Source organism: Sander lucioperca, chromosome 11, assembly GCF_008315115.2.
Source record: "Sander lucioperca isolate FBNREF2018 chromosome 11, SLUC_FBN_1.2, whole genome shotgun sequence".
Classification (NCBI taxonomy): Eukaryota; Metazoa; Chordata; class Actinopteri; order Perciformes; family Percidae; genus Sander; species Sander lucioperca.
In genome coordinates this window covers 36,001,449-36,020,054 of record NC_050183.1, presented here as the reverse complement: position 1 = coordinate 36,020,054, position 18,606 = coordinate 36,001,449, and the positions used below count along the sequence as shown (strand labels likewise).

Sequence of the window (18,606 nt, the reverse complement as noted above, 5' to 3'; positions counted from 1 at the left end):
GACAGTATAAGTGTACTCCATTACGAGTACTTTTTCAAAAGTTGCGTTTGAAAAGTACACAATTGTCAGAAAAATGTACTTTAAGTATCAATAGGAAAAGTATTCGTTGTGCAAAATTTCCGCATTCAAAATATGCCTCGTATTGGATTCTCATTACTTGTTATTGCTGATATTAACAAGTAAGCAGCATTTTACTGCTACTCATTTTGCTAACTATTGGATAGTTTAATCTAATACACTCAATCATTTTATAAACTGATCACATTTTACTGGTCAAATCTGATCTGAAAAGTAACGAGTAACTACAGCTGTCACATAAATGTAGTGGAGTAACAATATTTTCCTTCAAAATGTAGTGGAGTAAAATACAAGTACCTCAAAATTGCATTCCGGTACAGTAATTGAGTATATGTATTTACTTTTCAGCAATTTGATGAAACAAGACTTTTTTTCTTAAAAATCAGATTAAAAAAAACTATTTTCAGTAAGAATACGTCAATTCAACAGTTTACTTTTGTCAAGGATTTTATTGTAAATTTTTACAGTTTTCAAATTTAAAGTAAAACAATGACAACTTAAGCCAAATATTCTTCAATAAATACATAATGAGGATGTTTTTGGCATGATAACTTATCTGATGTAAGAAGAAAGTTGGAGGAACCACGCTGTCAAACGCATAATACTGCTTCACCAGGTTGGAGTAACTGCCTGTAGTTTATTTACACAGCACCATCTAGTGGTAACCATTGAAATGGATTTTTAAAACCTCGCTGTACACGACAGAGTTTCAGTTCAAACAACTTCACAGGCTTTATTAAGACAGCAACGACTGCCCAGGTTCCTGCATTGCAGGAACCTTCACATTGACTCCATGAAAACAACTCGACGAACCAAGTGACATAAAGGCTTCTGGAAGTGTTCTGTCATGGCAGAAAAGAAGAGCACGAGTGAGTTCAAAGGTCTATATAAAACAGAATGAAAGGTAGAAAGAAAAACAAAACAAAAAGAATAGAGTGACAAGGGAGTTGGCCGTGAACAGAGCAACGGAAACAAAAAGTGCACAGGTGATGTGGAGAGCTGGAGGATGAGTGTCATGGGGTTCACAGGCTCACAGGCTCTGGCAGCACTGGAGTTTGTTGCCCCTCTGCCCGTCAGTGGTCGGGGGGACACTTATGTCCACTACATTGTTGCCCGGAGACTCATCGTGGGCAGATCTGTCCGCTATCTGCTTCTGTGAAACGATGCGGTAGATTTCTGCAGAGGGACATTCAAGAAAGAAAAACACAGCGATGTTCTTGATTGGTTTAAAGCTTCTTAGAAATGGTCTAATCTCTCAGTATATGTAGCTGTGGCACAGGTGTTGATCCCCATTTGTACCAAAATAAAACTGTGCAGTCCCCATATCAAAATAAGTAGAACATTAAGCTAATGTGTAAAAAGTACACAAAGTATTTCTGTGAGGTGCTGGTACTGGCACTAAAATAATGGTACAGTGAGTCAGCATCATCCTCTATTTCTAGGGGTGGAAAGAGAACAATATTTTGAATGAATGATAATGTTGCTGCGTAACTGCTGGATGTGTAAACAGGCAACTGTTTAGAAAGGTGTGTCATATCAACATAAAAGGAGAATTCTGGTCGATTTCAACCCGTAGCTCTGTTGTTTGTAAATTTGGATGCTGTCAGTAGCGAGAAAAACCAAAACAATCAGTGTTGCCTACACCGTGTTATCCTCCTGCTAGCGCAAGCACCCAGGAGGCTGAAACCGGGCAAGTTTTAAACGTGCTTTTAGCCTCTTAACATGTTCAAAATGTCATCACAAGTGCCGACCCATGTGAAGTGATTCCCTTCCAAGTGAACACAGTGACTATGGCTGCAGTAGATGTGAAAGAAATGCATCAAAGTTTTGCTAATTCAGCTGTTTAGTTCCGGTGTTGAGACGGCAAGACTTAGGGACCGTCTACAAACTACAACACCGAAAAGAGATACAACAAAAATATTTATTAATTTAATGATTAAATAAGGTAGTGTCTCCAAACTTACCTCAATTATAACTTGTCTCCTGCTAGTTTGTACTACAGCACTTACTTTTAAAAAATAAGCATATGCCTATTTTTGAAAATATTTTTGTATCTCTTTTCGATATAAAGAGAAATTACTTGTGAAAAAATCGACTTAACAAAACTTAAAAATCTGGTCAGTTAAAATGTTGACAATACTGTGTTATTTTTTTTAAATGCTGAGGAAATATATTGATACGATCCCTTACTTAATGCATAATGGATGGAACAATATAACTATTAAATAAAAGAATACTTGAAATAAAAAAAATACTGAAGTAAAAGCGAAATAGCTGATTTTTGAAAATACTCAAGTATATAGTAATTACAAAAATACTACTTTGTTATAATAACAACAGTTAATTGGTTACTTCCACCCCTGTTTATTATTCAATCACCACCATCAATTAAACTGATAAAGTTAGTTGACAACGACACACTTTAAGCTGGAACCTCTTGCTTATTTGTTCAGTTGTTACGAGAACAATACCAATCTTCTCTCAGTATACCAAACTCTATATTACCTAATGATATTATATTGCAAACGATAGATGTGCAACATTGAGCTCTTCATAGTACATTACATATGGTACTGCGTCTTGCTCTTCCTACCTGTTAAAATGTTCTTGAATGCTTCTTCTACATTTGTGGAGTCCAACGCTGATGTCTCAATAAATGAGATGCTGTTCTTTTCTAATGTGGGGAGAGAAGAAAGATATATTTTAAACATGTACACAGTCAAGTATTTTACAGATTATAAGACTTGGCTTGGCTTGCTTCATTACCACAGCGCTTGGTGATTTACCTGCGAAGGCTCGAGCCTCATCAGTGGGCACCGCCCTGAGGTGGCGCAGGTCGCTCTTGTTTCCGACCTGCATGATGACGATGTTGTTGTCAGCGTGGTCCCTCAGCTCCTTCAGCCAGCGCTCAACGTTTTCGTATGTCAGGTGCTTGGCGATGTCGTAAACCAGGAGAGCTCCAACTGCACCCCGGTAGTACCTGGTGACAGCATAAACCAGATGAATACAATAACTATACCGTCTTTATTCAAGGTAGGTGTGCACGATATATCGACTCAATATCGTTTTTGCAATATCGCGTTGTGCAATATCAATAGCGAAAATGTCCCGAAGAGTATGCGATATTCCGTTTGTATTGTGGAGAGATGCGCCGGTGGCTGTATGTTGTGATCAATTTAGAGCCCGCATATTTCGTTGGCCAGTTGCCCTGTCACACGTGCACACTTTGACAGCGTGAGTGAAGAAGGAGATAGAGACAGCGAAAGAAGCGGGAAGTGAAAGGACAGAAAGAGAGAGTGCAAACTGCAAAGCGAGTGTGTGGAGCGAAAGGAAAGAAGAGACAGAAAAGCAAGAACACAAGTGTGGCTTAAGCTGCAGACACACCAACCAGACGGCTGACCCTCGGCAGTACTAAAATAGTTCACCAAAACGTGTTTCTGAAAACATTTTAAGCGAGAAATAGGCCATGCAGTTGCTGAATCTGTCTTCATTTCAGATCGACAAAGGTCAGTTTAAAAGATTTTCGTTAGATTTTGAGAGACTCTAGTCACGCTCATTCCGCTCCCCGTTTCCGGGTTAGCACTCTACCAATCAGATGGGTCATTTGAGTCCGACTGCCGGCAGTGCCCGCCCCGCCGATTCAACATGTCAAATCGGCCAAAATGAAGGACGACGGCCCCTCGGACGGACGACGGCACGGAACACACCGAACAGACTCGAGTCACTGACCTCGCCAGACTGTCCGACGGCCGACTATCGGCTTGGTGTGTCAGCGCCTTTAGGCAGACGAGGAAATTATGGAGATTGAAGAGGAAACGTTAGTAGCCAAAAATAATGCCTCCTCGCCAGCGTGGAAGTACTTTGGCTTTAAGCCAACAGATGTTGCTCAAGTTAAGGCACTATGCAAAACATGCCATATGTTGGTACAGCACGTAAGAGGCAATACAATCAACCATTTATCTTTTCTTTTTTTTTCCTTTTTTGGGCATTTCTGCCTTTATTTGATAGGAAAGCTGAGATCTCAAAGGGGAGAGAGAGGGGGAAGACATGCAGGAAAACCGTCACAGGTTGGATTCAAACCCTGGACCTTCTGCGTCGAGGAATAAACCTCTGCACATGTGCGCCTGCTCTACCAACTGAGCTAAAAGGCCACACAATCAACCATTTCTCTTACCTTAAAAACCACCTCAAGACACTGTGCATAGTAATATCCCAGAAATAAAATCTGTCAGTTTAAATAAACCCTTGAGTTGTACGAAAACCTATTTTGATATTCTATTAAGATGTTTTATCCAATAACTTTTTGTGTTTTTATATGTTTATGAATATCGAAATGAATATTGATATCACAATATTCAAGCTCAATATTGCAATATCACATTTTGTCAATATCGTGCCACTCTAATTCCAGTGCAATATTTCATTCATATACGCTAGTTCACAAACAGAGAAAATACTCACGCTGAGGTGATTGCTCTGTAGCGTTCCTGTCCAGCTGTGTCCCAAATTTGAGCCTTTATCGTCTTGCCGTCCACCTGGATACTGCGGGTGGCGAACTCCACCCCAATGGTGCTCTTGCTCTCCAGGTTGAACTCATTTCTTGTGAAGCGGGACAGCAGGTTACTCTTCCCCACGCCAGAGTCTCCGATTAGTACGACTGTAAACAAAACAACATTTTTCAAACACTTATCAGGGTGTCAGCCAAAACCAGCCGACACAAAGACAGCTTCTTTCCCCGAGCAGTCACTCTGTTGAACGCTCAGAAATAGAACCCCCCCCCGCCCTTACACTGAAAAAAGTCAATCAACACTGTTCTGCTCATCTACCTCATGTATATCTTAATCTTACAATTACAATATTGTTATTAATATATTACCATTGCACTGAACTGCCTTGCACTGTATTTATATTTAAATCTTAAATCTCAGACTATACTGATATTGCACTATTCCTTCCCTCTCTTCAATTGTTATTGTATATTTTTTTGGAAAATTGTAAATTCTATTGTATTTGTTGTTATACTGCATACTTAACCGTATTCTCTTTATTTATATATATATATATATATATATTTCTTACTGTTCCTTCTGTTTTTATTCTTTATATGTTAAGTGAGTGTTGTACTTTGAGAGCAAAGATTAACCGGAGTCCCAACTATCATTCAAAGTTTGCACTATAGTCAGGTTATCATTCAGCCGTGGCTATTTTCAGGCAAAGTGAAAGTGCTGACTTGTTTTGCTGCTTTCCTTTTTGTACTGAGAAAACCTTATCAGACTTTGCCTGGCTGGGAGTCATGAAGGAAGAAGCTGACAAAAGCCTGCTCTTTGGGAAATCTGACTCAACAGTTTCTCAAGGCCTCTGATCCTGTGTATTTGTAACGAGTCATCAGTATACAGTATGTAATCAGTTTCCAGCTGTCACACTGGCCTGGGCCTCTTTTACTACCATACCATACCATACTACAGTAGATCCATGTGATATAGCCTATATGTTTCTGTTCCCTCTTCAGTAAAACCTTTTAAAACCCTGCATCTAAACATCAGTCAATGATTTTGCATAAAATTACACTCTCTCTCTCTCTCTCTCTCTCTCTCTCTCTCTCCCTCCCTCCCCTGTTAACTACAGCACTTATTGTTACTAAAGCTTTCCTGTGAATCGGTCTTTGAGCAAGTTCTTGGAGCAGATGGTTACTGTAATTACCTCAGCAAGCTGAAAGTGACAGTTAGGTTCTCATCTTTTGAGATCCAACACAGTACGTATAGTATACATTAATCCAGTATAACTTAGTTAAACGCCATCATGTGATGCATGTTGTGGCGAGACATAACACAATAATAAGCTGTTTCTTATTCAGAAGAATGCCACTTCAATTAAGACAGCAAGGTCAGCAACATGTTATCAGGAAACTGAACTCCAAGGTGTAAAAGAACCATTGTGACCAGTGACTCAGTACTCCGATCAGGCAAAATCTACAATTGTTTGGTTTGGAAATATGCCCTTAGCCATCAAACGCAAAATGGTGGTTGGGAAAGTAATACATAACGTTATCTAAAGCAGGTACAGAAAACCAAAGCCACACAAGAGTTTCCTCTTCCTTCCTACTATTAGGAGCGAGTTTCCTCCCTCAGGCGACAGGTTTAGAACACTGAATAGTCCGCCACAAAGGGAACTCTTGTTTTCCTTTTCTATTTAATGTATTGGATTTCATGAGACCGCCTGAAGAAAATACGCCACTGTTAGCTAACTAGTGCTTTTAAAGTGTGTTTATAGGTAGGGACAACTTCTCTTAAATTTCAATAAAATAGAATTGAATAACGTTATTACAAAAGTAATAGCACCATCCGTTTGACTAGCTACTAGCTTGCAGGGCTAACGTTAACTCACCATACGCCCTGCTTTCTTTAAGATACATTAAGCAAAACAAGTGATTTATAACAAACTTTGACACTAATACTCGGTAACACATCTTAAGAAAAAGTAAACGTTAGGTTGATTTGGATTGACGAGTCCGAAAAAACGTTACTAGCTAAGAAAACAGTTTGGCTAGCTAGAATAAGCTGCCACCACCACCAGCTGAAATTTAAAACTGACCACTGACGTTTAGCACAGTTAGCATCCATGCTAACCTCAGCTCGGCCGGGGTTTCCTTGCTAAATGACATCATACAAGGTTATCTATAAGCAGTTTTTGTTCCGCTTACCTTTGAACAAGAAATCATACTCGTCGTCTCTGTTCCCCATTGTTTGATACGATCACCTTTCAAAGAGTGCGGTGATGACAGAAAATATGTTCCCTGCCCTTCCCAGGGTGCTGTGCCAAGATGACAGAAGACAATGCGCACATTGCGTAGGAAGAGCAAAGTCGCTGGGAGGGAGAGTTGCGTTAGTGACGTACCGGTACGTTATGGAATGCCATTTTATTCAATATTAAATAAATAAATATGTCTATGAATTAGCTACCTCCTGAAATAACTAAATATGGCAAAAATACATAATTAAAATGAAATACAAATATATAAATATAAATAAGTTAATATGGTTAAATAGCCTAAATAAATAGGTTTTACTATTATTTTATTTTAGCTGACTTGTAGAAGTCTGCGTTGGTGATGCTAGAATTAAAAGTTGTAAAAGGACAAAGTAAGGTAGACATTTTACTATAGAGATTTCTACATTATCGTTGACGCAACTTGTTCCATGTTGAATGTAATGTAACATTTAGTGCTGATTGCTGAAAGGCATGCTCCAAATAAGAAAATAAAAATATATCCCTGGTTCTCATGTCATTATCTATTAAAAGTAATTTGATGAATAGACAAAACTCCACCCATGCTAGATTCACTGGTACACAGACTAGCCAGCAAGTATTTAGGCAGCAAAATAAATATGTTGGAATGATTAGAAAGATATAACTTCCCACCTTCTCAACTTGCAATGGAAATGTAAACTTCACATATCCTCATTTATATGGCGTATTACACTGCATTCGTTTTAGTTAGGTGTAAACTGACAATGTGTGTTTTAGATAGGCTTATATTGATAATACCACCTGAAATTCCTCCAGCAGAGGGAGCCACCATCTCTTCATCTTGACATTGTAAATGTCAAGATGTAACCCCAAATTGATATCTGAGTTAGTAATCCACTCAACACTGTTGTTCACACAGCTGTCTTAATTACAAGAACTACAAAAGCGGAAGAGAAAAACAACAAAGAAGACGAATGAGGAGAAAAGACAATAAAAAGAAGAAGAATGAGCAGTGGAAAAGGAAGATGTGTAAGAGTGAGAGGTGGTGGACAGGGTAGAGGGAGAGGAAGAGGAGATGGAGAAAGAGCAAGAAGAGCTGAAGATGTAGGAGAAAGAGCAAGAAGAGCTGAAGATGTAGGAGAAAGAGCAAGAAGAGCTGAAGATGTAGGAGAAAGAGCATGAAGAGCTGAAGATGTAGGAGAAAGAGCAAGAAAAGCTGAAGATGTAGGAGAAAGAGCAAGAAGAGCTGAAGATGTAGGAGAAAGAGCAAGAAGAGCTGAAGATGTAGGAGAAAGAGCATGAAGAGCTGAAGATGTAGGAGAAAGAGCAAGAAGAGCTGAAGATGAAGGAGAAAAAGCAAGAAGAGCTGAAGATGTAGGAGAAAGAGCAAGAAGAGCTGAAGATGTAGGAGAAAGAGCATGAAGAGAAGAGGAGAAGATAGAGAAGTAGAGGGAGAGGAGATGGATAGATTGGAGGGCAATGGTATAGTGGAAAGAGAAAGAGTAGTCTTGTTTGACATAGGTCTAGATTTCTACAGTAATTGTTCCTGCTTGTCCAAACATTTTTCAGAATTGAAGTTAGAGAACATTCAGGTGGACGAACAAGACTTCTTTCAATTGAACAAGAGCATGCCATTGTTGACATGGTGGTCGAGAACAACACCCTCCGCCTCAAAGAAATTCAGCAAAGAATAACACACAGGACAATCAACTGTTCCACAATATCCACCAATGCAGTCTCTCCACAATTGATCGTGTTCTAAGGAGAAATGCAATCCGAATGAAGCAAGTACACAAAGTGCCCTTTGAGAGGAACTCCGTTAGAGTGAAGGAGTTGCGATTCCAGTTTGTTCAAGTATGTGCAACCCAATTACTGCACTTTTACTGTCAACACAAAGATATATTTTTCCTGAATTTTAAGTATGTGTCCGTAAACTATTCCATGCTGTAAGTGAAAAGATTTAGGCATATCTATGTATACTGCTGCTTCAAAGTGTGAACTCAAACTTCTGCAACAGTTTCACAGTAGTATTGACTGCAATCAATGCCATTACTGTAAAACACTAACTTACTGTATTGTACCTTGTGTTCTTTTTACTCTAGAGAATCTTGGAGTTGGATAGCAGTGCAACTCATTAGGAGTACCTGTATATTGATGAAGCAGGCTTCAATCTTCACAAAAGAAGGAGAAGAGGGAGAAATGTGATTGGCTGTCGTGCTACAGTAGCCTGGGTAAACCCTGACGAACTTCCGGCAAATTTGAGATTTGCTCTGCCTCTCTCAGTTACAACTGAGAAGGGTCTGGTGTCAACCAGGCTAGTGCTACAGTCAATGTCCCTGGACAACGAGGAGGCAACATCACTCTCTGTGCCACAATTTCTACAACTGGTGTTGTGGCACACAATGCTGTCTTGGGACCATACACACAGCAAGGCTCCTACATTTTTTTAAACCTCCTCAATGAAATCCTCTTTCCGCAGGGTGATCAGGAGCAAATGGTGCGGAATTTTGTAGTTGTTTGGGACAATGTCCAATTCCACCATTCAGCACTAGTGCAAGAGTGGTTTGAGAATCACCCACATTTCAGGATGGTGTTCCTTCCACCATATTCTCCTTTCCTGAATCCAATTGAGGAATTCTTCTCCTCTTGGAGATGGAAAGTACATGATCGCAACCCTTACAACCAAGTAAGTCTTCTTCAAGCGATGGAAGAGGCCTGTGGAGATATTGGGGCACAAGCATGTCAAGGATGGATACAGCATTCAAGGCGTTTTTTCCCACGATGCATGACTCGTGAAAATATTTGCTGTGATGTTGATGAAATTCTCTGGCCAGATGTAATTGAGAAGCATGATCAATAAATTAATTGATTCAATGAATGCCGTACATTTTTTATTTTATTTTTTATTTACCTATGTACTTATTTGCATAATATTTTTTTTGTGGGGTGACAACTCATTGTTATACACCTGAACTCCTCATTAAAGAACTTAATGAAAAACATGTATTTTCATTTATTTCTTTGTGTATCTTCAGCTGAATTTGTTATCAAATCAACAGAGAACACACTTTTAGTTTTGATGTTAATATTGAATTTTAATAAATGCATTACTAGAATAAAATGCTGTGTTTCATTGTGCAGTGAATATGTTTCGCCAACATAAGAGTGTGTTTAGTTTGCTGTGTTAACTGTTTTGAGAGCTGTTACCTGAGTTTGGAGAAATGTACCAAATCGATTGAGAAAAACTGTAAGTGTGGCCCTGATCTCATCAGAGATGGCTCTCCCTACTCCTCCTCCTCTCCTCCTCCCCCTCCTCCTCCTCGTTGTTGTCCCCTGTCTGTCCCTCCTCCTCCCCTTGCACTCTGTCTATTGTTGGCATCCATTGTTCAAAACAGGTAATCTGACCTCTGACCTATTTCACCAGCTACCATGCAAGGTAACACATCCATGAAGCTAATGCAACACAGTGCAATAATCTACTACCAGCCTTGTATGACTTGATATCATACTTTCATTAGATAATAATTTACTGCACTCTTGCTTATTGATTTGTGTAAGCTAACAACAACAAAAAGTGTCGGTCTGCTTTTCCAGACAAGTGTCTATCAATTTGCAAACGACAACATGAGGACTTACGACGCCATTCCTAATATTTTGTGGAAAACGCACTTGCGTTCTGCCAGTTCATTTTAAAAGGTGTACAGAAATGAGTTTCATTGAGGCCCAAAGGTGATTTCCATATCTTGTGAAATATGTCGCTACGCCACAAGCAGTCCTCGGTCCCACCCATAGACTGTAAAAAGATCCCACCCGTTAATATTTACAGTCTATGATCACACCTGCCTACTCCACACATTGACCAATCAGCGGCAAGGACGCTGCCGCCTCCCTGACACACAGGTTCCCTCCTCACTTTATTATTCAAGAGGGCTTCACTGCAGATTAAGCAGAAGCTATTGAGATGTTATGCTGCTGCTATCTTAATCTGTTTGTAAACTCAGATTCATTGTAAACATCGAGACCATCGTGATGGCAATGCGAACAGCGCGACAGAGGAGCCAGCTGCTGCCAACCTGCTACTATGAGGGATACCTGGAGAAGAGGTCGTTCGAAGACAAGGTAGTTTATTAGATTGTTTTTGTGTGAGAGACAAGTTTGTCTTTTTTGTATGCAACAGGTGAAATGGACTGCCAACAGTTCTAATTCTGTTTTGTCTGGGTCTAAGTTTTTTTTAAAATCTGTTATCAAAATGTGTCGCAGAAATAGAAAAGAATCTCATCAAACCAGTTGTGTGTGTGTGTGTGTGTGTGTTAATTTTGCATGTCGCATTAGAAAGGGCTTATCCATTCTTGTGAATAACAGAGCCCCAAAAGTCCTACTGAAAAACTGAAGGAGTAGCCTAACATTCACTTTGAAGATGTCACAAGAAAGAAACCATCATGATACATTTCAAGTGAGTGTTTATCTCCTCAGTTTATCCAGAGGACTTTAGGGGGGCTGAGTGAGTACTCTACACAATATGGGCCCTTCATCTCTGTGGGGAGAAATACAAAAGCAAGTTCAAATAAAGACCTCATATTGTTGTTTTTAGGGCTGCACGATAAAAGGAAAATATGCGATAACGTTGTTGAATATCGCAGTACCGATATTACTTGCGATAAACACATTAAACATGTACTCAGTTCTGCCTTTTTGCTGCTTTCAGTATAATGCTTTAATATAACAAATAACTGAAAATAAAACTGAAAGGAAAGTATTACCAACATTATTTTATTGAACAAATTGAACATTATTAACTAAACAGAAAAGGCCCCATTTAAAAAAAAAGTTAACATTTTAAAGTGCAGTTTTATATTGATACTCTCTTTCAACTAACTAAAGAAAAACCTTTCATGTCTTTCGAGATGTGTTGTAAGTTGATATCCCGATGACAATAATATAGCCCTAGTCATCTCCAAGTCCTGTTAAGATGGGGTGGATGTACAGTATGTCTTAGTGCTGGTGATAATAATATGCCATTAGCATTAACTGTGTATGTGCACTGTAAATCCTGTTGAGGTACAGGTGGATTTAGTTATTGTGCACACTTAATGCACAGCACCAGGTAAAGGCAGGTTAAGTGTTAGGGTTTTCTGTGGGTGGAGTTGCCTGTCATATAGTTTCTTGTATATTGTGAGGACTTTGACTCTCAGCTGTCTCCATCTGGTCTGACTGCTATTCTGCGTATTATGCCATAAAGATTAGAACAGGCCAGGAACTGACAGGAAAGCAACGTCGCTAACTGGAAAAGCAGGCTTTGCAGATAATGAATCATGTGTGCCGGTCTGTCAGGCCCTCCCTGATAAGAGAGTGAATGCACTCCAATGAGAGCACGTCAAATCAAAGGTGAAACTTTTTTTCCGAGGACACTTTAAAACTATCCCAGTCCTGGATAAAAGTTAGTTTGCTCAGTTACATCAAAGTCCCAGTTTTACAGATCAGTACTTATATTTTAGTTATTTTGAGTTCAATGGTGGGTTTTAACCTGAAATCGACCTACAAACATCTGAATTATTCAACACTCACAAGTCAGGTCCAACCAATCCAAACACTAAACAACAGTTGATAACATCACACATAAAGTCTGATCCAAGAATGTCACCTGCACACACAGTTCATTTCCTTGTTGTGTTCATTTAGTATCTCACTTAACATTCTGTTTAACACAAATAAAAACCTGTGTTTTTCTTCCCTGCTTGGCATGTTATCTTTTAGTCATTACGTCTCTCTTCGTGTGTTTGTGCAGACATCCCGAAAACTGTGGACCAGCCTGTGTGGAAACACACTGTTCTTCTTCAATGACATGAGAGACACTGGTGTAAGTTATCTCAAAGATTTGGGTTAATACGAGCCAGATATTTGGATGATTATTGATCAAAACCTTTCCTGATGAAGCCAACAGGAATTATATGTCACTTCATGTGTCGTTGTGTGTTCATCAGTACATAGAGAAAGTGGATCTCAGTGGATTTATCTCAATAACGGACGACGGCAGCCAGGATCGTAACTTGGATGCAGCCAGATTCATCCTCCAGATGAAGGATATAAATATCAAATTCACTGTGAGGAAATTAACCTAACTTATGTAAAGCATCCTCAATTTTTCAGAGCAATGCCTCATTTTACAGTTTTTCTCTCCTCCGTTGTGTCTACAGGCTTCTAACGCAGAGTCTCGGGAGCTGTGGAAGGGCTATATCCAATCTGTGGCTGAGGTCAGTGGTGTATAACATTTAGCTCACTTTATAGAAAGAACAATAACAGGTTTTTTTTTAATGATTTAATTTTAAGATGACCAATGTTTTGTAGGTAACATCAGGCCCTCATTTGCACAGATGATTTAAAGCAGAAACTGTGTCTCCTTGCAGTTGTCGGTACCATCCTCCCTCACTCTGCTACCAGGCCAGATCCACATGCTGAAAGAGGCAGTAGAAAAGGAAAAGGAAAGAAAAAGAAATGTTGCTCAACCTGCTGTACTCAACCACTGTCCTTACGTCAGCTTCCAAGCAGACATGCCAGCGTAAGTATCAACAAGACTATTTAGTATTGAAACTCATGCTCAAGTAAAATACCGGTTATTCCTTATGTGGCCAATAGAAAGGGCTGAAACCATGATGCACATAACCAAAACTCATATTAAAGAAGATCATTTTGGAGCACATTAAAAAGGTCTTGAGTATTATTATTATTTAAAGGTCCCATGGCATGAAAATTTCACTTTATGAGGTTTTTAAACATTAATATGAGTTCCCCCAGCCTGCCTATGGTCCCTGAGTGGCTAGAAATGGCGATAGGTGTAAACCGAGCCCTGGGTATCCTGCTCTGCCTTTGAGAAAATGAAAGCTCAGATGGGCCGATCTGGAATCTTGCTCCTTATGACGTCATAAGGGGCAAGGTTACCTCCCCTTCCTCTGCTTTGCCCGCCCAGAGAATTTGGCCCACCCATGAGTGAGAGGCATCATGGCTTTCAAACGAGCGAAGTGGCAGTTGGTCAAGGCCACACCCCCACTCTCCACCTTGCCCCCCCCCCCCGCTCTCCTCCTCAATAGCTACAGACACAGAAATGGCACACTAAGGAAAGCTCAGCTTCAGCTTCCAAAGGAATGGCTGTAATTCTGCACCAAGGCTGAATTTCAGGAAAGAGACTTCAGATACAGTATTAGGGGACCACTAAGGCCTGTATAAAAGCATCCAAAAACAGCATGTCATAGGACCTCTAATGATTCAATCCCTGTTCTCCTCAATTCTGTAACTTTTACCACTGCAAAATAGGTAAAGGGCTACAGTATAAACAGAATCCAGGACTAAACCTAACCCTAACCCAGCCTTGAAGCATTCTGGTAAACAGAAAATGGAATATCTAAATTCAGCTTAGAATCTTATCTGTTTTCTCATGAAAAGAGACACCTACCTTTGAGTCTCTGCATCTTTACAGTCGTGTGGTCACAATTTTGCATAGCAATGCTGTGCAGGGAAAACTCATATTTGGTGATTTCTTTTTAGGTTTTCAGAAAAAACTGAAGGATTAAATGCTATTTTATGTGTTCAGAAATGTCTCGGAAAAAACCCATCTAAAAAAAAAAAAAAAAAAAAAAAAGGTGACAAAGTATTTATTTCATTAGGACTTTGCTGATGATGCAGATGTGGTGTCTGCTTAGCTCAGTCATTGCTACCTTGACTCTCAGACAAGACTTTGTGCATTTTAATCCACCCTTTCTCCTATATACAAACTCTGTGTCACTACTAAAATCAGTTTGAGATGAGTGATGGCTGAAGTTTTTCCTTTTGTCTAATGTCGGTGTTTTATGACGTCCTGCAGTTGTTACCACCGTGTGTCCCGTCTGGAGGCAGAGCTGCTGCTTGAGAAAGAGGCCAAGAGGGGAAACCTCCTGCTGAGGCCCGGGAGTAACGGAACCTCCTTCGCTGTCAGCACCAGACAGGACCTTGAAGGGTACACATACCCAAAGCATAAACACACACACACACACACACACACACACACACACACACACACACACACACACACACTCCCACACAGATCTAATACATAGGTGAACATACATATCAGACAATTGGACACACGCTAAAACACAACTTCTGTATCTTCATTTAATGCAGGACTCAATAGTTTTACTTCTAGAAGAGAATATAACAAATAATCAAATGACAGTTTTGTTTCACACACTGAATCTGTGTGAATGTGTTGTTGCATGTTGTCATCTTGTACAATGTATAATCTGTTTGTTCATTTGGTTACACTATACTTGAAGGTATCTACATAAGAGTGACATGGCACTGTCATGAACGTGTCATAAACATAAACAAGTCATAAACGTTTATGACACAATGCTTCTTTTAGTAAGTGTCATTCGGTTTTTGTCATGACAAGTTATGGTTAGAGTTAGGGTTCATGTGTCATGACTGTGTCATGACAGTGTCATGTGTTCATGACAGTGTCATGTCACTCTTATGTAGATACCTTCAAGTAAAGTGTTACTGTTCATTTTATCTGTGTCCTGATTGCATGCCTTTCTCTTCCTGCATCAGCTCTGTGTTCAGACACTACCGTGTGACTCATAAACATGAAGGGGGCTTCGCCATTGACGTGGACAATCCTGTGAGTATTAGAAATCATGCTCAAGGTACTTTGTACTGTATGTGCCACAGATAAAGGTCTGAGGGCTGGTCTTTGTTAGGCAGGTAAACCTATCAGTAATAAAACAGGAATCTTTTTTTTTTTTTATTTTTTTTTTTTTACAAGATATATTTGTATGGCTTTTTCCTTTTAACAGCTGAAGAGAGACAGGAAATGGGGGGGGGGGCATGCAGCAAAGGGTTTGGGTCGGATTTGAACCCAGGCCCCGCTGCGAAGGACTATGCCTACATGGGGCGCATGCTCTACTGTGTTCTCTTTGGATAATGCAGTAGACAAGAAAACCAACATTGCTTTTAATTGATTGATCAAATCGGCTTCAATGAGCTTTGCCTGCGAGTAATGTGAGTAATGACTTTACATGGCAGTGAAGAACAGAACATGAGAAAGAACCAGTTGTACTTTAATAGAAGAGGATAAATACTGGTATACAGAGTTGGCAATAGAAATGACACACAGCATTTAGTACAGCCACATTTTTTCTGTACCTGACCTATATTCTGTGGACTTTCATTCCGCTGCCAGTAACATGACTCACGTATGTGTGTGTGTGTGTGTGTGTGTGTGTGTGTGTGTGTTTTACATAATTTCCTTCTCAGCACTAATGACACATTGACACAATAATTAAACTCAACTCGTGATGAAGTTTCCAAGAATTTTAATAATGATATTGTGGTAATTGAGGTTGAGTCAAGTCCAATTGCAAAATAACAACACATTTTATTTCCTATGTGTATTTCATTGTTCTTAAGTTGCTAAAGAAAAGTTATTCTCGGTGCAGGTCCCATGTGCCACGCTACATGATGTGATCAACTATTTAGTGGAAAAAACGGACGGAGTTCTGATTCCTCTGATCATTGAGGGAGCCTATGAGAAAAACATCAGTACGTACAAAAACAGAGACTTTTTTTTATCTTTCTCTTTCACTCTATTTATTCTTCTCTGTGTTTGCATTTTCTTTTGCTCACTTTGTATTTAAGGTCACCTTTAAAGCTTTGTAATTATTATTCCATATACCAAACATATACATTTACCATAAGGTATACATGACTAATTGAAGTTATGGCTTTTTCATAGCTTTTATTCGGACTGATAATGACAATGGAGAGATGAGTGTTCGACGTGCCTCGTCAACCCTCATCCCACCAAGTTTACCCTCCAAACCAGGTACTGCCATTGAAACAAAAGCCCACAAACATGAATACGTACAGGTCTAGCCACTAAACTGTTTGCACGTTATGCCACTCCCTTTGACGCATACAGTTATCAGAAAATTCCATTCCATGCAACTAATCTTGGACTTTTTCCAACAAGTCAAAGTCACACAAAAAAATGACTTTAAGTTGATTCTTGTAAACCACTTTGACAATTAAAAATGTAAATACATACAACGAAATTAAAAGTGCTAATCTATGGTGCAAACATAAAAACATACATATTAAACTAAGAACATAGAACATAGAATGTGAAGATGGTAAAAATAATGAAAACTAGAGTAAATAGTAAAATTGCACATTATTACGTAAAGTGCAGGTGCGTAGCAGATTATACTGAACATACTGTAGTGTACACGTTCATTTTCAAAACCTGCACACAACCAGTGTTAATTACTGTGTCTGCACTGTTGTTTACCTTGGCCATTACATTAAATCAGTCATTATATCAACCCTGTAATGATTATAATTACATGTTTTGTTTCGCAGTCGCTCCAAGAGTACCGACCCCTAAACCAGCGCCAGCACCAATTGAAGAAAATAATTTGTATCAGAATGAAGAGCGTGAGTACAACTCTCCTGCCAACAATCAAACCTCCTATCACTCCTGCCATTTGCGTTTCTGTCTCGCAAAAACACAAACTGGCGTGACTTCATTTTTTCCATTGTCATTGCTAACTAATGTTTGTGTCCAACAGTGGAGGAGAAAGACAAAGAGACAGAGGATTCCTCAGCCGTTCCAGTAGCACGTAAGTCACCCCCGTCTTATCTTTCCGTCTCAGAAACTCACCTGTTCCCTTTATGAACGTGAATCATTGTGTGTTTTTGGTCTTCCACAGAACCGGAGACAAACAAACTAAAGAAAGCAGTAATGCCTCCAGCTCCTATTCCTCGCAAATTGCCCTTTTCTACATCACCCCCATCCATCACCACCACCACCACCACCACCACCACCACCCAGGCTGTTTGTACCTCCACAAACCTGCCAAACCAAAGCCTGGATGGGAGGATGAGAAACCCCAAAGACCCTCTGGGACAGAGTAAGTCCACACTGCTTTACTGACAAACCCTGCCCTCGAGGCCTTATTTAAATAGCAGCTTGTGCCGATATATTTGTCAGTTCATATATTTGCTGTTATGTGTCATTTTAGTGTCTGTTATGCCAATAATATCAAAGCTTATTGTCTGGTCTCTTGCAGCGATATCGGAGCTGAAACTCAAGTTTGGACAGGCCAGGTGTTAAGAGTGTCCTCTGCTGCTGAGAACCTCTCAAAGCGTCTGAAAAAAAAAAATCTGCGACAACCAGTGACTTACACCAGTACAGAGAGCCATTTACCAGTCTGTCCCAGCAAGATGTACCAACACATGGTAGCTTTCCACACAAAACCTCTTTCCTCCTCTGCCCCTGGGATCTGCTCCTCCTCGTCAGCTGGCTGTCGGCAGTAAAGCCTCTCCGAAGATTAACACTTCATTGATTCACCCATCTCAGACACTCATTAGCAAATGAATCAAGTGTAACGAGGGGTGTACCTGTCACATTATCCTCACCCTGTTTCTTTTGTATATATTTTTCCATAGCTAATTTATATATATTGTAAAACATGTATTACTGCTCATCTATACAGTGAAGTGTGAATGAAAGAAAACTGAAATTAGAGTGGGCTTGGGGTTTCTGTACCTATTGTAGTCAAATGTAGTTTTTCAGTGAAGTAAAACTCTTTTGCTTTTGTCACATCCAATCAGATGCATGTGACCAAGCAATATCTATGTATGTGCCATGCACTGCAGCAGTATCAGTTTTATGATGTTCTGTACCTGTCTATTTCCTGTGTTACAAATGTTTTTTTTTTTATTAAGTCGACATTTGTTTCTTACTTT

General features: G+C 39.6%; 2 protein-coding genes across 3 annotated transcripts; one reads left to right on the top strand and one right to left on the bottom strand.

Moving 5' to 3' along the window:
- Positions 1–510: 510 nt before the first annotated feature.
- LOC116063391 (ras-related protein Rab-11B-like) lies at positions 511–6,977 on the bottom strand. Its single transcript, XM_031318362.2, has 5 exons — positions 6,779–6,977; positions 4,540–4,735; positions 2,865–3,058; positions 2,672–2,752; positions 511–1,254 (listed from the first exon to the last, which is right to left on the bottom strand). The coding sequence occupies exons 1-5, from the start codon at positions 6,816–6,818 to the stop codon at positions 1,109–1,111; spliced, it is 657 nt and encodes a 218-aa protein (XP_031174222.1). The 5' UTR covers positions 6,819–6,977; the 3' UTR covers positions 511–1,108.
- A 3,724-nt stretch (positions 6,978–10,701) lies between these two features.
- On the top strand, positions 10,702–18,602 carry LOC116063510 (signal-transducing adaptor protein 1-like). Of its 2 annotated transcripts, none has more exons than XM_036006973.1 (13): positions 10,702–10,944; positions 12,611–12,682; positions 12,807–12,926; positions 13,020–13,076; positions 13,230–13,381; positions 14,681–14,827; positions 15,409–15,478; positions 16,296–16,398; positions 16,592–16,681; positions 17,218–17,292; positions 17,427–17,477; positions 17,568–17,768; positions 17,928–18,602. In XM_036006973.1, exons 1-13 carry the CDS (start codon positions 10,855–10,857, stop codon positions 17,969–17,971), a joined length of 1,272 nt encoding a protein of 423 aa, XP_035862866.1. In that variant the 5' UTR covers positions 10,702–10,854; the 3' UTR covers positions 17,972–18,602. The 2 variants fall into 2 exon arrangements, with proteins under 2 accessions (XP_035862866.1, XP_031174366.1); XM_031318506.2 differs by having other exon boundaries at positions 10,711–10,944; positions 14,681–14,812.
- Positions 18,603–18,606: the final 4 nt, after the last annotated feature.